The sequence below is a fragment of the Pistacia vera genome, unplaced genomic scaffold, assembly GCF_008641045.1.
Source record: "Pistacia vera cultivar Batoury unplaced genomic scaffold, PisVer_v2 Contig200, whole genome shotgun sequence".
NCBI lineage: Eukaryota > Viridiplantae > Streptophyta > Magnoliopsida > Sapindales > Anacardiaceae > Pistacia > Pistacia vera.
The window spans coordinates 553,457-577,928 of NW_022196003.1; the positions used below are offsets into that span (position 1 = coordinate 553,457).

Genomic DNA, 24,472 nt, shown 5'->3' on the forward strand with positions numbered 1-24,472 from the left:
AGTGAGATGAGTGCAAATAATCATCATTAAATCTGTGGGTTGGTGTGAATGTCAGGACAAATCCATCTTTATGTCACATTACCCACCTTCCAAACTGATTTCGCGCGATTTGGAGTAGGGAATGGACACGTGGGATCTTCACAGCGTCTGGCAGGTCTGACGTGCGCTTACCGTTGTGACAGGAGCAGGTCACACTCCCTCAGTGATTTCCCACGTCAGCCCTTAATTTCCCAGGCATAACAAATGGTATCAACTACAAATTAATAAGTTCCAAATATATACATATAGAAATTTTTTAATAAATAATTTAGACCAAGTTTACTTATGTTAGGAAGCTACTGGAAAACAAAATTTCAACCAAATTTGGAAATTACAAAATTTTATCCTGTAACAATTTCTTCACGTATGAACTTTGTCTAAATTATATATATATATAAGAGGATATTTTCGAAAGAGGATGAGTTTTTACATGTGAAGATCCAAACTCCGAACTCCAAATTAATTATTTTTTTTTTTAATTTTGACCAAGTTTACTTATATGTTATGAAGCTATTAAAAAAAAATTGAAAACTACAAAATATTTTGTCCTGTAACAATTTCTTCACATAAGAACTTTGTCAAATTTTTAATTTTTTTAATAAAATATATTTTCCAAAAGAGGATGAGTATTCATACACGTGAAGATTCAAACTCCAAAACTTCTATTTGATATAGAGTTTATTTAAACAATCAAGAAAAAAATTAGCCAAACTTAAACTTGGATTCTAAAAATCTGTAGCACATTACAAATCAAAATTAATAAAAAAAAAAAATTTCTAGGTATATTAAATATTATTGTAGAATTTTCACTTTTTTTACAAAAAAAAAAAAAAAAATGTATTTATAATCTTTCCTTTATCAGCATTGACTCGTCATCAGCAAAGTCCACAAGCTAGCTACCATTCTTTGTTTGAACAGTGTTCAACTCAATTCTCTAATTAATATGCCAATATATAATAATTGGAAACCTGAAATCATTCTCCCAAATTCTCATGAAAACAAACAAACATGAACTCCAGAATGAAAATTCTACTTTCTTCTTCAGGATTTTCCCACTTCTGCTTCATTTTTTTCTTTTTATTTCGCAACTCCACTGCGCTAGTTACTGACGCTGATGAAGGTGCTCTCTCTCTCTTTCTTTTTAATTTTATGAAAGTGTGAGATTACTTGTATGCTTGCATGCGTTTCTACTTACGAAAATTTTATTTATTGATTGGCTTTTTGTTGTGAGCAGTGAAGGCATTGAACTCAATATTTCAAAAATGGAATACACAACCAGATCCAGGCGCGTGGAACATAAGTGGAGAGCCATGCGGTGGAACTGCCACAGATGCAAATGCCAGCTTGGATGACCACAATCCTGCTATCAAATGTGACTGTTCCTTCGAAAATAATTCGACATGCCATATCACTCAGCTGTATACTCTCTTTCTTCCAACCAAATTCAGTGAAATTTTCAATTAACTTAGTTTCAAGTTTTGTTGAAGCATAGACAGATCATACTAGCTCCAAAAGGAGTTCAGAAGTTTTCCTTTTCGCCGAACAAAGTTCAGTCTTTAAAGCATTTTAGGAGATATCTATTTTCTTTATTCATTTGGATTTGGAAGGGTCTTTGGTTTAATTTTGTGCTACCTATTAGCATTATTTTTATTTATAATTTTTCCTTTATATATTCAAGCTATACAGTACAGATTTTTTTTTTTGGATGCTTTAGATGGATTTTTAATTTTGTGGATAGTTTGTTCACTCTTTCGTAATTTTTTTATTCCAGATTAATATCAATAATATTACTATAGCTTCTTCTAAAAAATTATGGTAAAACCTTCCCTAAAGTTGTATAAAAAATTCAAACTGTAAGGAAGTGTATAATTTCCCAAATCCAAGAGATGTGCAACTGTAATATCAGGTCAAATTTTAGTAGATATTAATGAAACTTGCCTTAATTTTTTTCCAGGAGGGTCTTTCGACTGGAAAAAACAGGAGAAATCCCAGAAGAACTAGCGGCTTTGCAATTTCTGACACATTTGTATGGATTAATCTATTCATTTCCCCGCATTTGATTTGCACAAAACAACTTTGACCTTAGTCATTTACTAATTAATGAACAAACATTATATAAAATTTGATAATTTTTTTTTTCTGTTTGAACTCTGCAGTAAAATTAATCTAAATTACTTCTACGGTCCCTTGCCTGCGTTTATTGGAAACTTATCTCGATTGGAGGTTTTGTAAGTATTGAAAAACACCTTGTGATTGAAAACATGATTTAGACTATATTTGTTTATTTTTGGAAAATGAATTTGGATTTTGTTGCTAATTCTTGTTTTCTGGGTCTTGGGGTGTTATAATTTTGTCTTTCTTGTGTCCAGAGAGCTTAGCGACAATACCCTTTCAGGGCCTCTCCCAAAGGAACTTGGAAAACTTAAGAAGTTAACTTTTCTGTAAGATAAGCTTACTTTATCCTTTCTCTACTTTTTTTTTTTTTTTTTTTTAATTTTAATGATAGCAAGATTCAAATAAATTCTCTACGATTATTTTATTAAATGAAAGCAGAGAAAAAAAGATTCAATTGTTAATTAAGGAAAGATTTTAAATTGGGAACTTGAAGAGAGGACTTCTTTAAGTTAGATTTAGATTTCCTATGTTAGATCTTCCTCTTTGAATAGAATTTGAATGACTTAGTACTATTAAGGTAGATTTCTAGTATTTTTTTTTAGGCCATTAATTCTTCTTTTCTTTCCGTCTATTTGAATAGAATTTGAATGACACATAGTTATATGGGGACAATTGTGAGATGATCTTTTTTATTATTCTGAAACTGACAGCCATAATCACTCTTTAGCCTAGAAAAAAAAAAATGGAAGTCTTATGATAAAAAAGTGTCTTATGGTTCAATGTGTCACATGTTATGTTTATGAAAACTCAAAATCACAGTTGGAACAATTGTGCTTATACATAACTTGCAATTAATATTTCATGAATTCTGCTTGAATAACGTCTTACAAATGTATGAATTAATATAAAATAATGAGCATTAGAGAGTTAATTCTTTTGATACATTTCATGCAGGGCTATAGGTTCCAACAATTTCTCTGGAACACTGCCTCTTGAACTGGGATTCTTATACAAACTAGAGGAAATGTAAAATCTTACTTATTTGTTTAAAACATTTTTTCTCTATTTAGTTTCCGAGTAAAACACTAATTTTTACACCTGAGATATATGTCTTATGAAAATAAGAATTTCTTTATTGGTGGACTTAATAGTTACATAGATAGTTCTGGAGTGAGCGGTGAAATTCCCTCGACTTTTGCTAATCTTCGAAACATGAAAATAATGTAAGGAAGATCCTTTCCACATGTTTATGTCTTTATGTTTGTGCTACACTTGAAGATTAAATTCCCTGTACTCGGCTTACAATAAGTGATTTGTTAATTTCAGGTGGGCATATGATTGTGTGTTGACAGGCAAAATACCAAAGTTCATTGGGAACTGGAACAATCTTACAGTGTTGTAATATATGAAAAACTTCTTTCATGTTATTCAATTTTATCATTGTGAATGGTAGCAAATATTTTCTCTAGCTCTGTCTAGATTTAAGCACTCTGATTATTTTGTTGCAAATACTTATGTAGGAGATTTGGAGGGAACTCACTTGAAGGTCCTATACCATCCAGTTTTTCTAACTTGACCTTATTGAAGAAATTGTAAGGATAATTCAAATAGTACTACTCTCTAAAAGGCTAATTCAAAAAATTATAATTTGACACCATATCATATTAGTGATGTTTGAATTAATTGTGTAGGCAAATCAATGACTTAAACAATGTTAGCTCGTCTCTAGATTTCATTAAAAATATGAAGAACTTGACTTATTTGTAAGTTACTCATACTCCATTAAGTTATATCAAACTTTTTAGTTTCTGATACTTTTCTTCTGAGCTGATTCATTTTGACACTGACAAATTTTTTTTCTTCATAGATCTCTAAGAAATGCTCTGATTAATGGTAGCATTCCATCTTACATTGGAAAATATAAGAGTTTACAGACTCTGTAAGTTAGTATTTTATCGGCACAGAGTATGTCTCTTCTTGTTCGTTTGCGTCTTATTTTTTTTTTTTTTTCTATTCTGGCAGGGATTTGAGTTTCAACAATTTAAGTGGTCAAATCCCTAGTGCTTTGTTCAGTATTGATCCTCTTACTCAATTGTAATTTTTTCATTTACTTCTCTCCATCAATTTCAAGATTTGAGCCTTCAGTTTTATGTCTAACCCTTATTCTTTCATTTAATAAACCTTTTTCTTTCTTTCTTTCTTTCTTTTTTGTTGCTTCTCTTCTACACAATTTCAATGGCCAGGTATCTTGGAAACAACAGTCTGTCAGGAGGACTTCCTCAGCAAAAAGGTGTAAAACTTCAAACTGTGTAAGTCTTCATTCAACAGTACTGGTCAAACTGAGCATAGGAATTGTGACATTCACTTATGTTGTGAAATTATGCCTAAATCTATTTCAACAAAATCAGTCGTCTCTAATTGATAAAAGCAATTTGAATTCTTTACTGATTTGTTCCTTAGTGTTATATATATATATATATGTGTGTGTGTGTGTTTCCTACTAAATTATGGTTATCATACTATTTCCTGCAGAGATTTTTCTTACAATTATCTATCAGGACCTTTTCCGGAGTGGGTGAATAATGATATAACGTTGTACGTCTCTCAAACCATGAATCCTCTTTCCTTGGTTCTTTAATTTATAATAATTTACATGATTGCAAGAAAGAATCAAACAACAATCTTCATGGCCAACACTTATCGCTGCTGGTAACCCGGTGATCTCTTCCTTTTTGGCACTCAAAAGAACTAATATCATCGGAAAAAGCTCAATTTTGATGACTTTATAATCTAGTAAACTATTTCTCAAATTTTTATTTACATTTAGCGTATAATAAAATATCATTTTATCTCTAACAAGTATACTTCAAACTTTGATATATAATTGATCATTAATTACATTGAATTGTATAGGAATCTAGTGGGCAACAACTTCACATTTGACAGCTCGAACATCAGGTGTGTTACAATTCCCTTTAGGGACATCCTTCTTTTTGAATTTTCAATAAAGAAAACCAGTAATGTTCTCTGTGTTTTCCAGTGATTTCTATGGATTGAACTGTCTCCAGAGATACTTCCCCTGCTATAGAAATGCTCCACGCTGTAAGTTGCTTTCATCATGAATGTTTGGGAGAATGTTCTCTGTGTTCGCCAGTGATTTCTTTTCGTAATTTTTATTGTATAGCTCAAGGTTAGAAAAAATTTAATAATAGAGATCCTGACTTCAAAAAGCAGTCCAAAGTTCAATTCCACCTGCATGGAATATCAAATCCTACTTAGTATACCCTACCGACCTTTGTTTAGGGGGCTTGGAGAATTGCTATGATAACAGAAATATCACCTACTAGTTCTACTTCTGCTGGTACTTTTGACCGATTCAATTGAAATGATAATATCCAAAATTCAAGTTAGGGGACTTGCTTTGAGCTTGAGTAGAAAGAGTTGTTGGTTATATGAGCATGAATGTGGTCTTACAGGAGAGAGAAGGATGATGAACAAGGGAGAGAAGAGAGTTGATTATATTTTTCATTACCTTAAACTGAAGGTTACAGCAGAACTTTATACACATACAGACACTATTGCACCTAACCATTAAATATATTTTACTCCAAAAAACATCCTAACCATACATTCTTAGCAACTCTGATTGCATCACATTAATAAGATACAAATTTGACAACCAAAATATATGCTGAATTCACCAAAAAACATCACTTCAACATGCTTACATATCAGCTATAGGAACTGCTCCAGACCAGTTTCCAAACTTCAAACTTTTCTTTTGCTGCCAGAACACTGCTCCAGTTTAATGCAAAATATTGCTTCAAGCAAAATATCACTCCTTTAAACACTCCTCCTTGATATTTCTGCTTGAGACACCAAGTTTAAGCTTCATTTCTTCAAACTTGGACTTACATAGGGACTTAGTAAATATGTCAGCCAATTGCATTTGCCCCTTGCAGTGTGTCAATCTGATTTCTTCGGATTGCTCAGCCTCCCTCACTGCATGAAACTTGATTTTTATGCGCTTAGTTCGACCATGCATGATTGGATTCTTAGTTATTGCAACAGCCGATTGATTATCACAAAAAATTTCAATAGGCTCACACTGCTTTACCTCCATATCAGCCAGCAAATTTCTCAATCAAATAGCTTGATTTACTGCAGCTGCAGTTGATATGTATTCAGCCTTTGCAGTGGATTGTGCCACTACTTCTTGCTTCTTCGAAGACTAACGAAATGCACCATAATTCAGTAGGAATACATACCCTGATGTGCTTCTCATGTCATCACAGGAGCCTCCCTAATCATTGTCTGCATACCCTATCAATCTAAAATTTTCAAATTCCCTAAACCAAATTCCCTGATCTGCAGTTCCTCTAATGAATCTCAGTACCCTCTTAGCTGCTTTAAGATGCTCCTCACTTGGTTTGCTCATAAATCTCGATAGGAGACTAATTGTAAACATCAGATCAAGCCTTGTTGCTGTTAGGTACAACAAGCTCCCAATCATTCTCCTATAATCTGTCTCATCCACCGGGGCTGCTCCATCATCTTTGCATAGCCTTTGATTTTGCACCAAAGGTGTGGCAACTTACTTGCATTCATCCATCCCAAATTTCTTAAGCATCTCATTAGCATATCTCCTTTGACAAATGAAGATGTCATTTTGAGATTGATGAATTTCCATTCCAAGGAAGAAAGTCATCACTCCCAAATCAGTCATCTTAAACTCTTTGTGCATTACTTTCTTGAACTTTTCAACCTAAATTGCATTGTTTCCTGTCACCAACAAATCATCCACGTACAAGGAAACCATAATCACATCTTCATTGGCTTTTTTTTACATACAAATTATGATCATTGGGGCTTCTTGCATAACCTAGGCTGACTAGGTAGTCATTGATTCTGCTGTACCAAGCTCTTGGAGCTTGTTTCAGGCCATATAAGGCCTTTCTCAATAAGTACACCTGGTCTTCTTTCCCTTTGACTTCATATCCCTCATGTTCAACAAAAATCTTCTCATCCAACCAACCATTCAAGAAAGCTGACATAACATCCATTTGATACACTTTCCACTTGAATTGGGCTGCCAAAGCTAGAACTAACCTTATTGTATCATGTCTTGCAACCGGGGCAAATGTATCTTGGAAATCTACACCATGTTGTTATGCAAATCCTTTCACAACTAACCTGGCTTTGTGCTTCAAAACTAAACCATTAGGATTCAGTTTTTTTTTTTTTAAGATCCACTTTACCTAGATCACATTCCTCCCGGCAGGCCTGTCCGCAAGTTCCCATGTTCCATTCTTTTCTATCATGGACAACTCCTCCTGCATAGCAAGTCTCCATTTCTTTGACTTAGTTGCTTCATGATAAGATGTTGGTTCAAGCAATGCAACATTGCATCTCCCATAAATCTCAACAAGAGGTCTGATTCCCCTGACTGAAATTTCTTCTTCTGTTTCAGAATCTGCCCCATCAATTTAGTCAGCAATTTGTTCTCCTTGCTGTGGCCGTGGATCTACTTGAATTTTCTTCTCTTCCCAATTCCACACTGACCTCTCATCAACCTTTGCATCCCTTGAAACAACTACCTTTCTTGACTCTAGAATGAAGATCCTGTAAGCCTTGGATTGGAGGCTGTAACCTACCAGAATTCCAGCCGTTGCTTTGTCATCAAGCTTTGATCTTTTGATGGCTGGTATGAGTACATAACATATACTCCCAAATACTCTTAGATGATCCACTTGAGGCTTAACTCCATACCATGCTTCAAATGGAGTTTGATCCTTTAAAGCTTTGGTTGGAAGCCTATTTAGCAAATACACACTTGTATTGACAGATTCAACCCATAATTCCTTTGGCAGCTCTTTTTCAGTCAGCAACCACCTAGACATCTCCATTGCTGTCCTATTTTTTCTCTCACTCACTCCATTTTGTTGAGGAGTGTAGGGAAAACTAAACTGATGCCATATTCTAGCCTCCCTGCAAGTTGATTCAAACTCATTTGAGGTGTATTCACCTCCATTGTCACTTCTCACAGCCTTGATCTTTACTCCAGCTTGGTTTTCAACTTCAGCTTTAAACCTCCTAAACACAGCAGCCACTTCTCCATTTTGCTTTAGGAAGTACACCTGAGTTATTCTTGAATGATCATCAATAAATAAGATGAAAAATCTAGATCCATTCAGGGATGTGGTCTGCATTGGTCCACACACATCAGTGTGCACCAATTGAAGCTTTCCAGTAGCTCTCTAGGCCTGATTTGTAGGAAAGGCTGGTCTGCTAAGCTTCCTTATTTGGCATACTCTACATAAACTCTCTTTCTCTTCCATTTCGGGTAAGGTGTGTACCATCCCTTTAAGCTTCATTTGCTTAAGTCCAGCATAATGGTTATGACCATATCTTTTATGCCATAGGTTTGTATCATCTGAATTCACTGTCATAGCATGAAACTCTGGTTTTTTAAGTTCAACTGGGAAGCTTCTCCCAACCATTTTCACATGCATCATCACCTTTCCCTCATCATCTAATATAGTGCAGGTTTTATTTTCAAAATGCAGAACATAATTTCTTTCAAGCATTTGTCCTACACTAAGTAGACTTTGGTTAATTTCAGGAAAAAATAATACATTGTAAATAATCTTTGTACCTGTCATGGTCTACACAGCCACATCTCCCCTGCCTTTAACTTTCATAAGTTCACCATTTCCCACCTTTACACTTGACTGGTATGCTTGATCCAACTTCACAAAATTCTCCAGATCAGGCGTCATGTGGTTTGTACATCCACTATCAATGAGCCAAGTTTCAGCATTGAACTGAACAGCATAGCAGGATGCCACAAATAGCTACTCAGATTCAGAATTCTGCTGCAAATCTTTAACAGTTTGTGCTTGTTGTGCAAGTTGCTATTGTTTGTTTTAATAGACCTTTTCAATATGGCCTAACTGCTTGCATGCCCTGCATTGAACATTTGGCCTGAACCAGCACTTGTACTCAGCATGGTTCTTCTTTTTACAGTGGGAACATGGTGCAAAACTCCTAAAACCTGCTGGTTTGTTCCACTGATTGTTTACTCTCTCCTTTTCTCTTTTCTCTCCTACAAACTTCTTGTTTCCTCCCTCAGTTGGTTTGCCCTTCTGCTGGACAAACAATGCAGCTTCACCACTATCCTCTTGCCTCAGTTTTCTTCTTTGCACTTGGGCTTGAAGAGCATGGACAAGTTCGGTTAAGGTGATTTGAGACAAGTCTTTGGAATCCTACAAAGAAGAGATTTTTGATTCAAACCTTTCGGGTAGGCTTACTAACACCTTTTCAACAATTCTTTTATCACTTATCTCCTCCCCTAACAATCTTATCTTGTCAACCACATTCATTAATCTATCTACATACCCTTTAACCACTCCAGCCTCTTGCATTTTTAATGTGTCAAACTCTCTCCTTAGGTTCAAGACTTGCATGTTTTTGGTTTGGGTGCTTCCTCCAAATTCTTCCTTAAGCTTGTCCCAAGCTTGCTTTGCTATCTCACAAGCCATTATCCTTGTGAAAACTTGATCAGTGACTGTAGCATGTAAATGGGACAGGGCTCTTGGAGCTTTTGCAGTCTCCTCTTCATGGAGTCTTATCTGGTTCAAGGTTGGGTTTGGTCCCAACTGTGGTGGTTGTTTCTCTTCTTTTACATACTGTCATAAACTCTGACCTCTCAAGTAAGCCTTCATCTTAACAGCCCACATATGGTATTGTTCCCCATTAAAGGTTGGAGGCAAGATTGAGGCTGAACTTGTTGCCACTAAGTTTGTCTTTGGTGAGATAAGGACTGACAGAGAGTGTGCAAAGATGGAGGTTTTGCAGGCCCCTTAAATCAAGGTGTTGCTCTGATACCTCTTGTTGGTTATATAAGCATGAATGTGGTCTTACGGGAGAGAGAAGAGAGTTGATTATATTTTTCATTACCTTAAACTGAAGGTTACAGCAGAACTTTATACACATACAGACACTATTGCACCTAACCATTAAACATATTTTACTCCAAAAAACATCCTAACCATACATTCTTAGCAACTCTAATTACATCACATTAATAAGATACAAAGTTGACAACCAAAATACATGTTGAATTCACCAAAAAACATCACTTCAACATGCCTACATATCAGCTACGGGGACTACTCCAAACCAGCTTCCAAACTTCAAACTTTTCTTTTGCTGCCAGAACACTGCTCCAGTTTAATCCAAAATATTGCTTCAAGCAAAATATCACTCCTTTGAACAAGAGTTGGATAAGTGATACATCCAAACCCACTAAATAAGGTAAGTAGAACAATATGTAATGATCATAATTCTCCACTAAATGAGGTGGGTACGTAACTACCTTATGGATTGTCAAGATTGGAGGATTTATTATAGTTTGTTTTAGCGTGTATTTAGTTATCGGAAGTTATTAAAATAAAACTATTCGATGAATTTTGTTCGAATCTTTGCTGTAGGAAATTCATATCAATATTATCGTTAGAGTTTTATCTGTTGGAAATTAGAAGCAAGGAAATACAATTTCAAGCTTCTAATTTCAGAAAGATAAAGAAGAAGATGCACTTGTGTAAAAGGAGAACAATTTTATTAACTGAACATACATTTAATCTTCCCTTTTATAAGTTTTAAAAGAATAACTGACAACGACAGTTGCAAAAAGTTACAAAATAATAAAACTAAAAATAACTTCTATTTGAGTTTATCTCAAACTGAAATTCTTGGGTCATGCCACTATCAAAAGATTCATACTTCAACATTATCTTTGCGTTTGCAGATTCACATATAGCAATCAACTCTGGTGGCAAAAAGTTTGCCAAGTATGAAGCCGACGATACAGATATCGGTGAAGCTTCTTTTGTTGTACTTAATTCGGAAAAATGGGCAATTAGTAATGTGGGTTTTTTGTTTACTGAGGGAGGACAAGCATTAAACACACTAGCTCAAAATACCGGAACCAAAGTAATTAACAGTAACACTACACCCCCAGATCTTTATCAGACTTCAAGAAAATCGATTGGCTCACTTAGATATTATGGACTTGGTCTTGAGAATGGGCCTTACAATGTAAGCTTGTTCTTCGCCGAAATAGTTTATGAAGATCGAGACTCAAGAAAATGGGGGAGCCTTGGAAGGCGTGTTTTTGATATCTATATCCAGGTAAACAATTCGGTAAAAGAAAATATTATTTGGAGATCCTGTGATTCATACCCTTATTATGTACAGATTCTACTATTACAATTGCATCTAATAATTTTTACACAGAAATATGAATGGTATCTCTCATCATTTGTCTTGTAGGGAACTCGTCGGTGCAAAGATTTTGACATATCAAAGGAAGCAGGTGGGGTTAGAAGAGCAATTAGGAAGAGCTTTAATGCTAATGTGACTGAGAACCATCTTGAAATTCACCTATTTTGGGCTGGTAAAGGGACCTGTTGCATACCTGGAGATGGTAGTTATGGACCATTAATTTCTGCTCTTAGTGTCACTCCAGGTAAACTATGTGATTTCTTTGAGTCTTAATCTATTTAAGGTGAATTACTATAACTGTGCTAATGTGCTTTATGCTAATATAACTGAATTTTACTACTCAGAATTCCGACCAACTGTTGGTATTGAACAAAAGAACCAGATTATGTTGATTGTTGGTATTGCAGTCCCTCTTTCAATTTTGGGCTTCACACTGATGGTTTTAGTTTTTTATACGAGGATGAAAGGAGACAATAATGATGCGGAAGGTAAGAGCACCCATGACAACTTAACGATAATAGTAGTCTTAAAATCTCTGATACCAAGTTTCTTCTTGAAAATTAATGGATTCCACTTTTCGCTTCGTCTCAAAGTTAAAAGGTTCTCTGGGAATTTGAGAAAAGTAGATTCCATAATATAGTTATAAGAAAAGTGTTGAACTCTGTTCTAGCACTCCTGAACATAGCCAAGGCTAATGTTGTAATTCATCTCCTTGTACTTCAAATCCTTCCATCTCATGTAATCTTTTATCTTGCTTCCATATGCAGTGTTACTAGGAATACGACCTAAACTGAAAACTTTCAGTTATGCTGAGTTGAGATCTGCAACAAAAGACTTCAACCCTTCAAATAAGCTAGGAGAGGGAGGATTTGGACCTGTGTACAAGGTATTTTTTTGTCTTACATTTACTAGTTGCAACCTATAGATAGTTTGCTTGGAACTTGGGTTGCGGCGGATTATGTAATAATGTATGGTCATAGCTAGACTAGGTTGATTTTACCTTTCAAATTTTCACCGAGGAGCGATATGATTTGTGTTATTAAATCTGGTGCTACAGGGTGTGCTTTCTGATGGAAGGATAATAGCTGTGAAGCAACTTTCACTGGAATCCCACCAGGGGAAAAATCAGTTTATTAATGAGATTGCTTCCATAACTGCAGTGCAACATCGCAATCTTGTGAAATTGTATGGATGTTGTATTGAAGGAACTAGGCGCCTACTTGTTTATGAATATCATGAAAACAACAGTCTTGATAAAGTATTATTTGGTATGATCTTTAATAACCATCCTTGGGTAATTTTAAAACTAATGTTGATAATTAATACTCAACCTTAATTCAGGAAATATGAGGTTTCATCTCGACTGGCCTACCCGATTTAAAATATGTTTGGGAACCGCAAAAGGTCTAGCATATCTTCACGAGGAGTCAGAACCAAAGATTGTACATCGAGATGTCAAAACAAGCAATATTTTACTTGATACAGAACTCTGTCCCAAGATATCAGATTTTGGATTGGCAAAGTTGTTTGATGATAAGAAAACTCACATCAGCACGGGTGTTCAAGGCACCATGTAAGCTCCTTCAATCATTTCACGATTACCATGTCTTCCATAACAGCTTGTTTTGGATTATAACCTTTAGAAATACTTAAATATCTTGCAGTGGTTATCTGGCACCAGAGTATGCAATGCGTGGGCACCTGACAAATAAGGTTGATGTATTCAGTTTTGGTGTTGTTGCTTTGGAGATTATCAGTGGAAGAGCAAGCTCTCATACTAACTTGGATGGGGAAAAGATTTATCTTCTTGAATGGGTAAACAAAATAAACTTGGAACTTGATTTTTTTTATTTAGTTTCTTTTTCAATTGTTTATATGTTATTTCTAGGCTTGGAGTCTTCATGAAAGCAACCAAAGTTTGGGACTGGTAGATCCCACACTGACAGAGTTCGATGAAAATGAAGTTTTTCGAGTAATAGCGGTGGGTCTCTTGTGCACTCAAGCATCACCAATGTCAAGGCCACCAATGTCCCGAGTTGTGAACATGCTTACTGGAGACATAGAAATTGGAGCTGTTACATCGAAGCCAAGTTATTTGACTGATTGGAATTTTAAAGATGAAACGAGCAGCTTTATTATGGATAGCGATATTGGCACATCTTCATCTACGGCAAGTTACAGCAAGAATAAAAGTGACAATCCAAATGATCTTAGCCGAGGAGTTGACCCACTAGTCTCTCCACTAAATGTCAGCCAGTTCAGTGATATAATAGCAGAGGGAAGGTAAGAAATATCTTCACTTACTGGAACTGAGTGAATGATGTATCTGCATGCCCTATTCTATTGTTGGTAGCATTTCCAAACTCAAACTATAGTAGACTTTTAGTGTTGGAAAGTCTTCCTTGCAGACCAATAATATTAGACAGTTGATTGGAAGACCATCACACGATGAGTATAGTGAGAAAAAATTATGTGTTTGTTATTGTAGTATCGCTTCTGTAAAATTTTATATGGACTTTCTGGATAAATTTCTACTATATTATGGTATATATGATGATTTGAATAATTAATGAATACCTAAATTTTCTATTTTTCTCCCCTTTCTATTCTTCTTTAGTTTCTTCCATTTCTTGCTACACCTCTCCTTTAACTCTATCCTTTATTTTCCTTCTTTAATTAACCAAATTTCTATAGTTAAGAAATTTTCAACTGGGAAAATACAACTCATTATACTACCAGAAAAGCGTTATGCCCCCATGCAGACACAACGCCAGGAAACAATTTTTCTGTGTGACAGCTACCCTTCGCAACACCGACGACTCACCCTGATACCGATGAATGTGTTTGTGCAAAGTCATTTTCTCTGATGCTTAATTATGCTGGCCATGCCAGGCCAGCATTCAAGTGCAGTGGAACAGTCCTAACTCCATAAACTCATTGGCTCTAGGAGTATTCGTATTCGATGCACAATGGCATTGGTCTATGTACACTTTTGTTATATGAATTTTGGGGGGAACTGCAACAGCCGAGACCAGTACGGAGATATGGCAGGTTGAGCCATAGTTAAAAGTGCAGTCACATTTGATAGCAGGATTATTAATAGGGTCCTCAAATTCAGTAACATTGATAGTAGTTCCACTGCATGGCTCTCCACTTATGTTCCATAATCCTTCCACTGCCTTTGCAGTTTGCACCTCATTGCTCAAATATTGAATTTCATGCCCTCATTAGAGCGGAGAATTTTGGCCCAAGCCCAAAAAACTAAACCTAGGAGCGGTCCTATAAGGATCAGGCCCAAAGAGGAGGGACCGATACTAAGGTCGATCCCTCCTCCAGGGCCCAAGCCCAAACCCCCACCCTTATTTCATTTAAACCCCTAGCAAATATCAACAGTCCCTACTTTATATGAAATTGACAATAAATATAAGGGTTAAAATATAATTTTATAAATTAGAGGGCTAAATGATATTATTGAGGCCCATAGGACCAGTCCGAGCTTGAGAAATCTCATGGACCCAGAATTGGGTCCTTAAGGATTTGGGCCCGAGCCTTCAAAGACTAGTCCCAATTTGGGCCCGATCCTTGAGGGCCCAAATTTTTTGTAATAATTTTACATAATGGCTAATGCTTGTCAAATAGTAACTTGTAATGGGCATTGAAGTTCAAAATATCACATCAACTAGAGGTAATTTCATCTCTAATCTCATTACAATTGTATTTGTTCTCAATTTGATTTAATTATAGAATAGAAAACAATATATATTGATGTTGAGTTCTTTGATTCTTTTATATTTTTTATCAATGCAATAATATAATATTTCAAAGCAGAAAATCAAAGTGGACAATTATTCTTCCTTTTTTAAAATACTAGTCCACAATTTGTGGGGTGAAAAAGACCACCAAAATCAATGTAATTATTAGAAAAAGTGACCCTTAAATAAGAGTAAACCAAATATAAAGATAATCAAAATTTATTAAATATAGAATTAAAATTATTGCTAGTAAATAATTTCTTGCATATAAGAATTTTTTTTTTTTTTTTTTTTTTTTTTTTTTTTTTTTTTTTTTTTGTCATTAAATTGAAAGACAAAATTATTGTATACATAAGTTAACTTTGGAATATGAATTTTTTTTTAAAAAAAATGAGAATATCCTTAGGAAACACTAATTGTAAGGATAATTTTCCTTTTTTATATATCATATCGAACTTTAAATTTTTGTCAACACAATTCAATTAAATCATATGAAAGGTTCATAATAATATTACAAAATCAAAGAGTTGATGTTTTTCCTCAAGATGTCCTTGAATATATTTCCTTCTTCGTATCTAAAGTAACAATTTATTCTTTGTTGTCGTGTTCCGTCAAGGTTTTGATATTCAATTTAACAAATCATGATATACTACCTAAGAGATAGATGATAAAAAGCATAACAACATATTGACGACAAGGTGTAAATCGGTTTTTTTCAGATATCTTGGGGAGTTTTATTCACGGAAAGCTCGGGAAATTTTATAAAACCCAAAATTAATTAAAAATAATAAATCATAATTTATTTTGATATATAATCAATATTTGAAACTATCCAAAAATATCGGTATTGGCCTTCATCATAATTGTTGAATAAGACTACTATGAAAACATATTCTAAAAGTTTCTAAATATGACCTAATGGGATCTTCATTTCTATGTTCCCATTAATTTAAAAAGTATGACTAATTAAGCCGTTTTGTTGATACGAGAATCGCACCAACCTGAGGTGATCCGATTGACCTTGGTGAAATCAAAACTATTGTGTGCATATTAAAATAACCATAATTGTATATAAAAGTGCAATAAATGTAAAGAACACAATCAATTTTAAAATAGTTACCAAGTTAGAACTTAAGCTTACGTCGACTATTTTCTTATGTGTTAGAGAGCTTACAAAAAATATATAATGGCCTAAAACAACTTGCTAACCCCTCTCTCATCATTGGGGGGTTAATATACAAGTTTGTAAAGAAGAAAAGAGAGAAACTATTTGATTGCAATCAAATTAGAATTGCAATTTCGATATTCTCGTGATTACGCTAATATGCATCATCATTGTTGTTTATCTAAATATCCAAGATTGAGATTATCTATGTTTTGTCGAACAATTGTCAGAGTTGGTTGCGACTAGTTTATGCTGAGTTGAGCTATATCCCGACAAGCTTATGTTGGATTCGAATAAGTGTTGAACCGAACTGATATGGATCGAACTATATCCTCGTGGGATTCTGACTTCTCCGAACTTGATGGAAAAATCACACACAACCCCTTTTGAGATGACTAAATCAATGGTTTAGAATATAAAATTTAATTTTTTTGACCAATAATATTAAAATGATGTGCTAAGTTAATTTTTTTTTTTTAATGTTGATTTATATAAAGACTTCCCTAATCAATTCAATCGTGTATAAAACAAATAATAATATCTTAAAAAAAAGGATTACCTATTATTATCTGATGGACCTCAATCTCATATGTATGGAATTCATTTGTTCAAACAATATTTGGTAAGAATTTTGCAATTTTGTTTATCATTGTTGAGCACAATGTGAAATGAGAAAACTGTTGGATGAAGATGTTTTCACACTTTATATGCACTCTAAGATTAGTTCTATTGATATATACTGTAAGTTTTAAGATAAATTTCACTACCATTTCAGAGGTTTTTCTACTTGTATGGAGATTCCAGTTGTTTAAAATTCTCATTTCCCTGCCATAAATGAATACCCTAAGACTCTAAGACATATAACATAATTAATATCTAACAAATGCAACTCCAGCTGAAACTATGAGTAGCCTAATATTTCATCACCTAGCCCATATTTTAGCTCAAATATTAAGCCTTACCTCTACATATAATTTGTTGAAGGAAGATGGTGGATATAATAAAATGAAAGAGTTTGCTAGGTACGAGTTGGTGTGCGTGACTCGCTGTCATTTTGGAAAAGTCAAGGTTGAAGACTCAATAGTTATTAAGAAGAGAAGTTTCTAAGTCCGAAAGCAGTTAAACCTATCAGAAGAACGTTTAACTTTGAAAATTCATAAAAACTCTGCGGAATTAATAATTATTCCACAGTATAGCTTTAGCTTTGGTATTCTATACTTAGGGGAGGGTTTCACGCATGTTGCCAGCATGTAATTAGTAATTAGTCTAATCTTATTCTGTTTATTGATTTTGGTGCTGATGCTCAAGTTGGGCTCGACTTTTAATGAGACAAAAAGAGTATTCAATTTAATAATTCATCCTAATTTCTGATTGTATAAATCATATAAAGACGAAAATACCCCTATTTCAGTTGGAGAAAATGTACTAGATTAGAAGAGAATATATACTTTTTAAGTGAAATTTGATAATAATTGAAAGTTAATGATACGCTCCTAAGACTTGATTCAATAATAAAATTCTCTTAATATTAAGTTGTAAGTATTAATATAAAAGGTTGGAACGAGTGAATATTTATTAACTCATATAGTATAAATTTTAACTAATTTCAGTGGCATGAGGAGTTTTATTGTTTCAAAAACAGCAGAATTTATTTTTTTGTTATTACATCAAACTTCAAAAGGATCAATGCATTTAATTATATATTCAATCTAGAAATGTTTGTTTCACATTGTATTATAACATCATCATACTTATCCATAAATCAAACAAATTTTTATTATTTTTTAGTTGTTAATATATTTAAAAAAATAATTTAATCAAAATAAATGATTTTTATACATAAAATCAAACAAAAACGCTATGAAACAAACCCATATAAACATATAAACGCACTCACTATGCATAAAAACTTCATAAAATCCCTGTTAGCAAGAGAGGGTTATTTTTTGTCTTTATGTAGTTTTATGATGACTAGACCTTGGTCAAACATGATATATTTATTAAACCCCTCAGAAAATTCCAATCTACCCCAAAACTTCTTAAAATAACTAGTTCAGCCCGTCTTGCATGACTAGTATCACTGCCAGACTTCCTCCTCCTTCTCTGCCAATAAGAAGCCGCTTCCTTCTTCTTCTTCTTCATCTTTCGCTCATTTATTCTGCATTTGCTTCATTGTTTTCTTCATCTTACAAGAATCAACTGCTCAAACTGCCACTACTGATCATATTGAAGGGACATTCTCTTACTCTTCAAAAAATGAGAATATCCTTAGGAAACACTAATTGTAAGGATAATTTTCCTTTTTTATATATCTATATCGAACTTTAAATTTTTTGTCAACACAATTCAATTAAATCATATGAAAGGTTCATAAATAATATTACAAAATCAAAGAGTTAAATGTTTCTTTCCTAAGATGTCCTTGAATAATAATTTCCTTCTTCAGATATCTAAAGTAACAATTTATTCTTTGTTGTCCGTGTTCCGTCAAGGTTTTGATATTCAATTTAACAAATCAATGATATAATACCTAAGAGATAGATGATAAAAAGCATAACAACATATTGACGACAAGGTGATAAATCGGTTTTTCAGATATCTTGGGGGAGTTTTATTCACGGAAAGCTCATGGGAAATTTTATAAAACCCAAAATTAAATTAAAAATAAATAAATCATAATATTTTGATATAATAATCAATATTTGAAACTATCCAAAAATATCGGTATTGGCCTTCATCATAATTGTTGAATAAGACTAATATGAAAACATATTCTAAAAGTTTCTAAATATGACCTAATGGGATCTTCATTTCTATGTTCCCATTAATTTAAAAAGTATGACTAATTAAGCCGTTTTGTTGATACGAGAATCGCACCAACCTGAGTGATCCGATTGACCTTGGTGAAATCAAAACTAATTTGTGCATGATTAAAAATAACCAATAATTGTATATAAAAAGTGCATAAATGTAAAGAACACAATCAATTTTTAAAATAGTTTAACAAGTTAGAACTTAAGCTTACGTCGACTATTTTCTTATTGCTTTAGAGAGCTTACAAAAAATATATAATGCCTAAAACAACTTGCTAACCCCTCTCTCATCATTGGAGGGGGTTAATATACAAGTTTGTAAAGAAGAAAAGAGAGAAACTATTGGGATTGCAATCAAATTAGAATTGCAATTTCGATATTCTCGTGATTGTACGCTAAGATTGCATCATCATTGTTGTTGATCTAAATATCCAAGATTTGAGATTATCTATGATTTGTCGAACAATTGTCAGAGTTGGTTGCGACTAGTTTATGCTGAGTTGAGCTATATCCCGACAAGCTTATGTTGGATCGAATAAGTGTTGAACCGAACTGATTATGGATCGAACTATATCCTCGTGGGATTCTGACTTCTCCGAACTTGATGGAAAAATCACACACAACCCCTTTTGAGATGACTAAATCAATGGTTTAGAATATAAAATTTAATTTTTTTGACCAATAATATTAAAATGATGTGCTAAAGTTAATTTTTTTTTTTTAATGTGATTTATATAAAGACTTCCCTAATACAATTCAATCGTATATAAAACAAATAATAAATATCTTAAAAAAAAGGATTACCTATTATTATCTGATGACCTCAATCTCATATGTATGGAATTCATTTGTTCAAACAATATTTGGTAAGAATTTTGCAATTTTGTTTATCATTGTTGAGCACAATGTGAAANAAAATAAAGCTAGTTTGCATTATTATTTATCTTGTTATTAATGTTATATGAAACAACAAATTGGAAGTCTACAATTTAAAACACTATATCGAGAAGATGATATAGCATATTTTTTATAGGCAAAACAAGCTACACAATATCTTCAATTAGTAAATTTAGAAAACACTTTTAGATGAAATAGAGAGAGAACTGAAACACTATGATGCTATTACACTTTTTTCATAGAAACCTAGTTCACTGGGCTCAGATGCTATTGCGCTTTTTCATAACAACTTTTATCACAATGTTTTATTTACAATTGAGTCATATAATTAGACAAAAATTATATAAAATTCATATAAAATGACTACTTTATCTTTTATTTTTTATCTAGTTATATGACTCATTTATATAATTAAATTGTAAACATAACATTGTTTTAAGTGTTCATCTTATAAGGAAACATAGTGGCTTTATATATTATTTCTTCGCCCATACAAATCAATAACATTAAAAGGCCACATGTCAAAAGCATGGTCATGTGTCATCAATTTGTGTGGTGCATAGCCACCTATTTTATAACATTCTCTTTAATCCCCACACGACTTTCCAACTTACTAGAAATAATTGTGTTTCTTTTTTAAATGTAGCATTTTAATGTCCAAGGGTCCTTTGTTTTTTTTTTTTTTTTTTTTTTTTTTTTTTTTTTTTTTTTTTTTTTTTTTTTTTTTTTTTTTTACTAGAGTGTCTGAGTCAGTTTGCGCATATCTCAACTAATTATCGGAATCCATTGAACACCCTACAAGTTCAATGAGCCAAATAAATTACAAATGTGGTAAGCAACCACTTGGTGAGACTCAAACACAAAACATCTGGGTGATTTAAGGTCTTGTCATCTGACTACAAGCCAAGTGGTTAAATCAAGTGTCTATTGATTTGTATGGGTGGTGGATTAGTATATAAAAACTAGTAAGATTAACACAAACAGTCTGAACTAGGTTTTTATGAAAGAAATGCGATAACATCTTAAGCCTCCAATTCTCCCTGATAATGTCTTTTAAATTCACTGGTCTAAGATGTTGTGTAACTTGTTTTGTCCATAGATGGTAAGTCTATTCATCTTCTTGATTGAGAGCTTTGAATTGTAGACTTGTAATATCGAAATCTTCAAGACTACAATACTGTAAGATAGTTGTTGACTACAAACAAGACGTATTTTACATTTTAGATGTAAATTTGGTATTATCACAACAATATTGAGAGCATCATATTCAGAGACATTTAGAACTAATTATGTGCCTCTCGGTTACTGAAAATACAAAGACAATTTTTTTATATATACATATATACTAATAAAATATAATTAAAATTAAAGTTTAAAGTAATATTTCCCCTAAGGTTTCATTGAATAAATATTTCCCCTTCAAGCATTTGAAATAACAATTTATTCCATTCCATCAATGTTCTTTACTAGTAATTACAATGAAGGTCCCCAACCCCTTCTTCGTCATCTTCACTAAAAATTGTCAACCATAATCATGAATGAGATGAGTTCACTAAGATAAGTATTGTAGGTGGAATTTAACGTAACATTACATTTATGATCAGACTATTTTGATGACTGTCATGGTGGCCCTAAATTATGTTCTGTTTTGGTGGAGGGAAATAGGTGCAGGCTATGATAGTCATGCTGTGTGCTTCTTTGTGTGGAATGGGTGACGTCTTGGCAGGCATGATAATTGTTGGACCAGCAGCTTGTGTTTGAGTTTGTGTTTTGTTTTGAACCTTTTTGCTAAGGCCTTGTTTTTCATTGGACTTAGTGTTAAATGGATTGTATATCCTTTTGTTATCTTGGCCTTTTTGTGGTCTGTCCAAGGTTTTTTTTTGCCTTGAAAGGGAGTTCTCCATCGTTGTATTTTTTTTATTGAGAATAATTTAATGAATGCTTTAGTTTGGCAGTGTTATGGACCACTTTAGTTAAGTTTTTGAAATATTGTACATGATTACATAAGATTATTGTGATCAAATTAGAGTTAATATGAATAAGTTGTTGAGAGGGATCAATGGAATTTCTCCTTTTCTTATGTTCTTGAGATTAATTTTCATAACTTGGATACCAATAAGAAGTTTTGGATACAATTGAAGGTATCTGTGAAGTATTTTTATATAGCTTCTTGATAGAAGTGTTGATGGCTTGAACTTGATGCTGCTTAATATATCAAACATTTACATGTGGTCAATCTGTGCCAACACTTCTCCCCTTTAAGGCATGATGTAAAAGGCATCTTGATTCAGTGCCAATGTTCAATACTATTGATACTGCTAATATACTGCTGATCTTTCTAAATTTATTAACTATATGAATTTCTTGTAAAAGATAAATACGCGAATCAATAACTGTACCCCCTCAGCTCCATAGCATTTGATGTCTTATATTAAATTCTACTGATTCATTTTGTTGAGCATACATTATCCTTATGTGCATTTTAAGACTTCTTGCATGTGGAGATGAATTATTAGATAGTCCTGAACATAGTAAATTAAAGTCTATGTATTATTCAAAAGGATTTGCTAGATTGATGTTTGGGAATATTCTGGAAATAAATGCTTTATCATTTCTATCTTTGCAGGCTACTACCTTATCATGTGGTAACAGACTATGAAGCAGAGGAAGATGATAGAATCCTTGATTCTGTCACAACATTCCAAATGCTTTCTCGCTCCCAGCAGTGGGATAACAAGATTGCTGCCAAAGTTGCGGAGTTCACAGGAACATTGGAGAAACAGGCCCTTGCTTTTAACATAATAACCCTTAAGTGAGCTATAGGTGATTTCTGATGTGAGGAGACGTTGATGAAAATATCTATTTTACCCCATTATATCACTTATAAAAATCAAAATAACTTTCTTTTTCTTCATTTTTATTTTCTTTTCCTTTCATTTTCCGTACATATATGAAAAATCTAATACTGTTGGCAGTGCATAAGGATGATTTTGCCAACATTCTAGGTTTTCAATTTCCACACCATATAATACCCCACCATTTTATAAAGTATAGCAAAAAAATTCGCCCTTCAAAGTTTGGCGAAAATTTCTAACCCACAAGTTTTGAAAACTGACACTACTTACCTAAAAAGCTAACGCAAATATCATATTTTCAACGTTTCAAATATCTTTCATTGTGAATTTAACCGTTAATATTACGAACATAGATATTCTATGTCACATGACAAAGATTATTTGATTACATCCGTACCTAATATTTTCAAAAAGTATTAAAATGTTCATGTCGTTAGTATGTATTGTGAGTCAATTAGTTTATCTGATACTCAACTAAAATAATTAAATATCTACTTTAATCTTTTATATCATTTATCAATCAAAATTGAAATGATTTTCTTTCTCATTTTCTTTGATTTTTTTTTTTTTTCAAAAAACTATCAATCTTAATCATAGGAATGGGAACATAATTTGTTATTCTTACAATGGAAACCATTAATTGGATGAAAAGTCGAATAATATGGCCACATATTGTATGTGTTGGGATATTATGGCTCGCTTTTCTATTTATTCCCGTGTAAAATTGTATGTCTTTAGGAAAACTATTTAATAAATAATATAATTGTAAATAGAAATAAAATTTAGGAGTCTTAATAGGAATTGAAATATGAATCCTATTAGAAATAGAATATCTCATATACTATCTATAAATATAGGGGTGAGAACCAATTCAAGGTTATGAAAAAATGAGAGAATGTCAGAACATAAAGTATTTGATGTAAGGGTTATTAAACACCATGGGGATAATGTCTTAGAAATTGGGATTGTTTCCACTCTAGGTACTGAGTTGAACGTGATTAGAAACTAAGATTGTTTCCATTCTGTTTCATGAAACTATAATGGATTTCTTATATCTGTGAATATAAGCGGGTTAATCCGAACCACATAAATATCGTGTCTCTTAGTGTGAAATGATATTATTCCTATGTTATTTATCTAGAATGTATGATTTCTGCTGTATGATCTCCTAACAAGTGGTATCAAAGCTCTAAGTTGCGACCTAGGGAGATAAGTTATTTCGAGATGGTGATGTACATAAGAGACAGACTACAACAAGTTTAAGTTGTAGGTGGAGTGGTTCTCAAATCATGGTGGCAAAATTTGACATGGTTACTGTGCAACCTGGTTCGATGCTAGCAAAATTTGACAAAGTTACTCTATGACTTGGATGTTGTGATGGTGGAGCATTGTCTTTGTCATGTTCATTGCTGTGATGGAAAATTCTCATGTTTATTCCTATGATGGAAAACTCTCATGTTCATCGCTTTGACGGAAAACTCGTCAACGTGAAGATTGTTGAGATATTGTGGCTCACTTTCTTATTTGTTCCCTTGCAAAATTATTTTTTAT

The 24,472-nt window shown here is 33.2% G+C and overlaps 1 protein-coding gene across 1 annotated transcript; it reads left to right on the forward strand.

Annotated features, from left to right (window-relative positions):
* The first annotated feature begins 1,008 nt into the window (after positions 1-1,008).
* LOC116128469 (probable LRR receptor-like serine/threonine-protein kinase At1g56140) lies at positions 1,009-22,882 on the forward strand. The gene is made up of 25 exons (XM_031414190.1): positions 1,009-1,159; positions 1,274-1,457; positions 1,994-2,065; positions 2,196-2,267; positions 2,409-2,480; positions 3,109-3,180; positions 3,306-3,377; positions 3,481-3,552; positions 3,675-3,746; positions 3,846-3,917; positions 4,022-4,093; positions 4,177-4,248; positions 4,398-4,463; positions 4,687-4,749; positions 5,068-5,112; positions 5,195-5,256; positions 10,964-11,346; positions 11,488-11,683; positions 11,784-11,927; positions 12,207-12,325; positions 12,497-12,707; positions 12,781-13,012; positions 13,104-13,254; positions 13,328-13,722; positions 22,693-22,882. Exons 1-25 carry the CDS (start codon positions 1,048-1,050, stop codon positions 22,880-22,882), a joined length of 3,273 nt encoding a protein of 1,090 aa, XP_031270050.1. The 5' UTR covers positions 1,009-1,047.
* Positions 22,883-24,472: the final 1,590 nt, after the last annotated feature.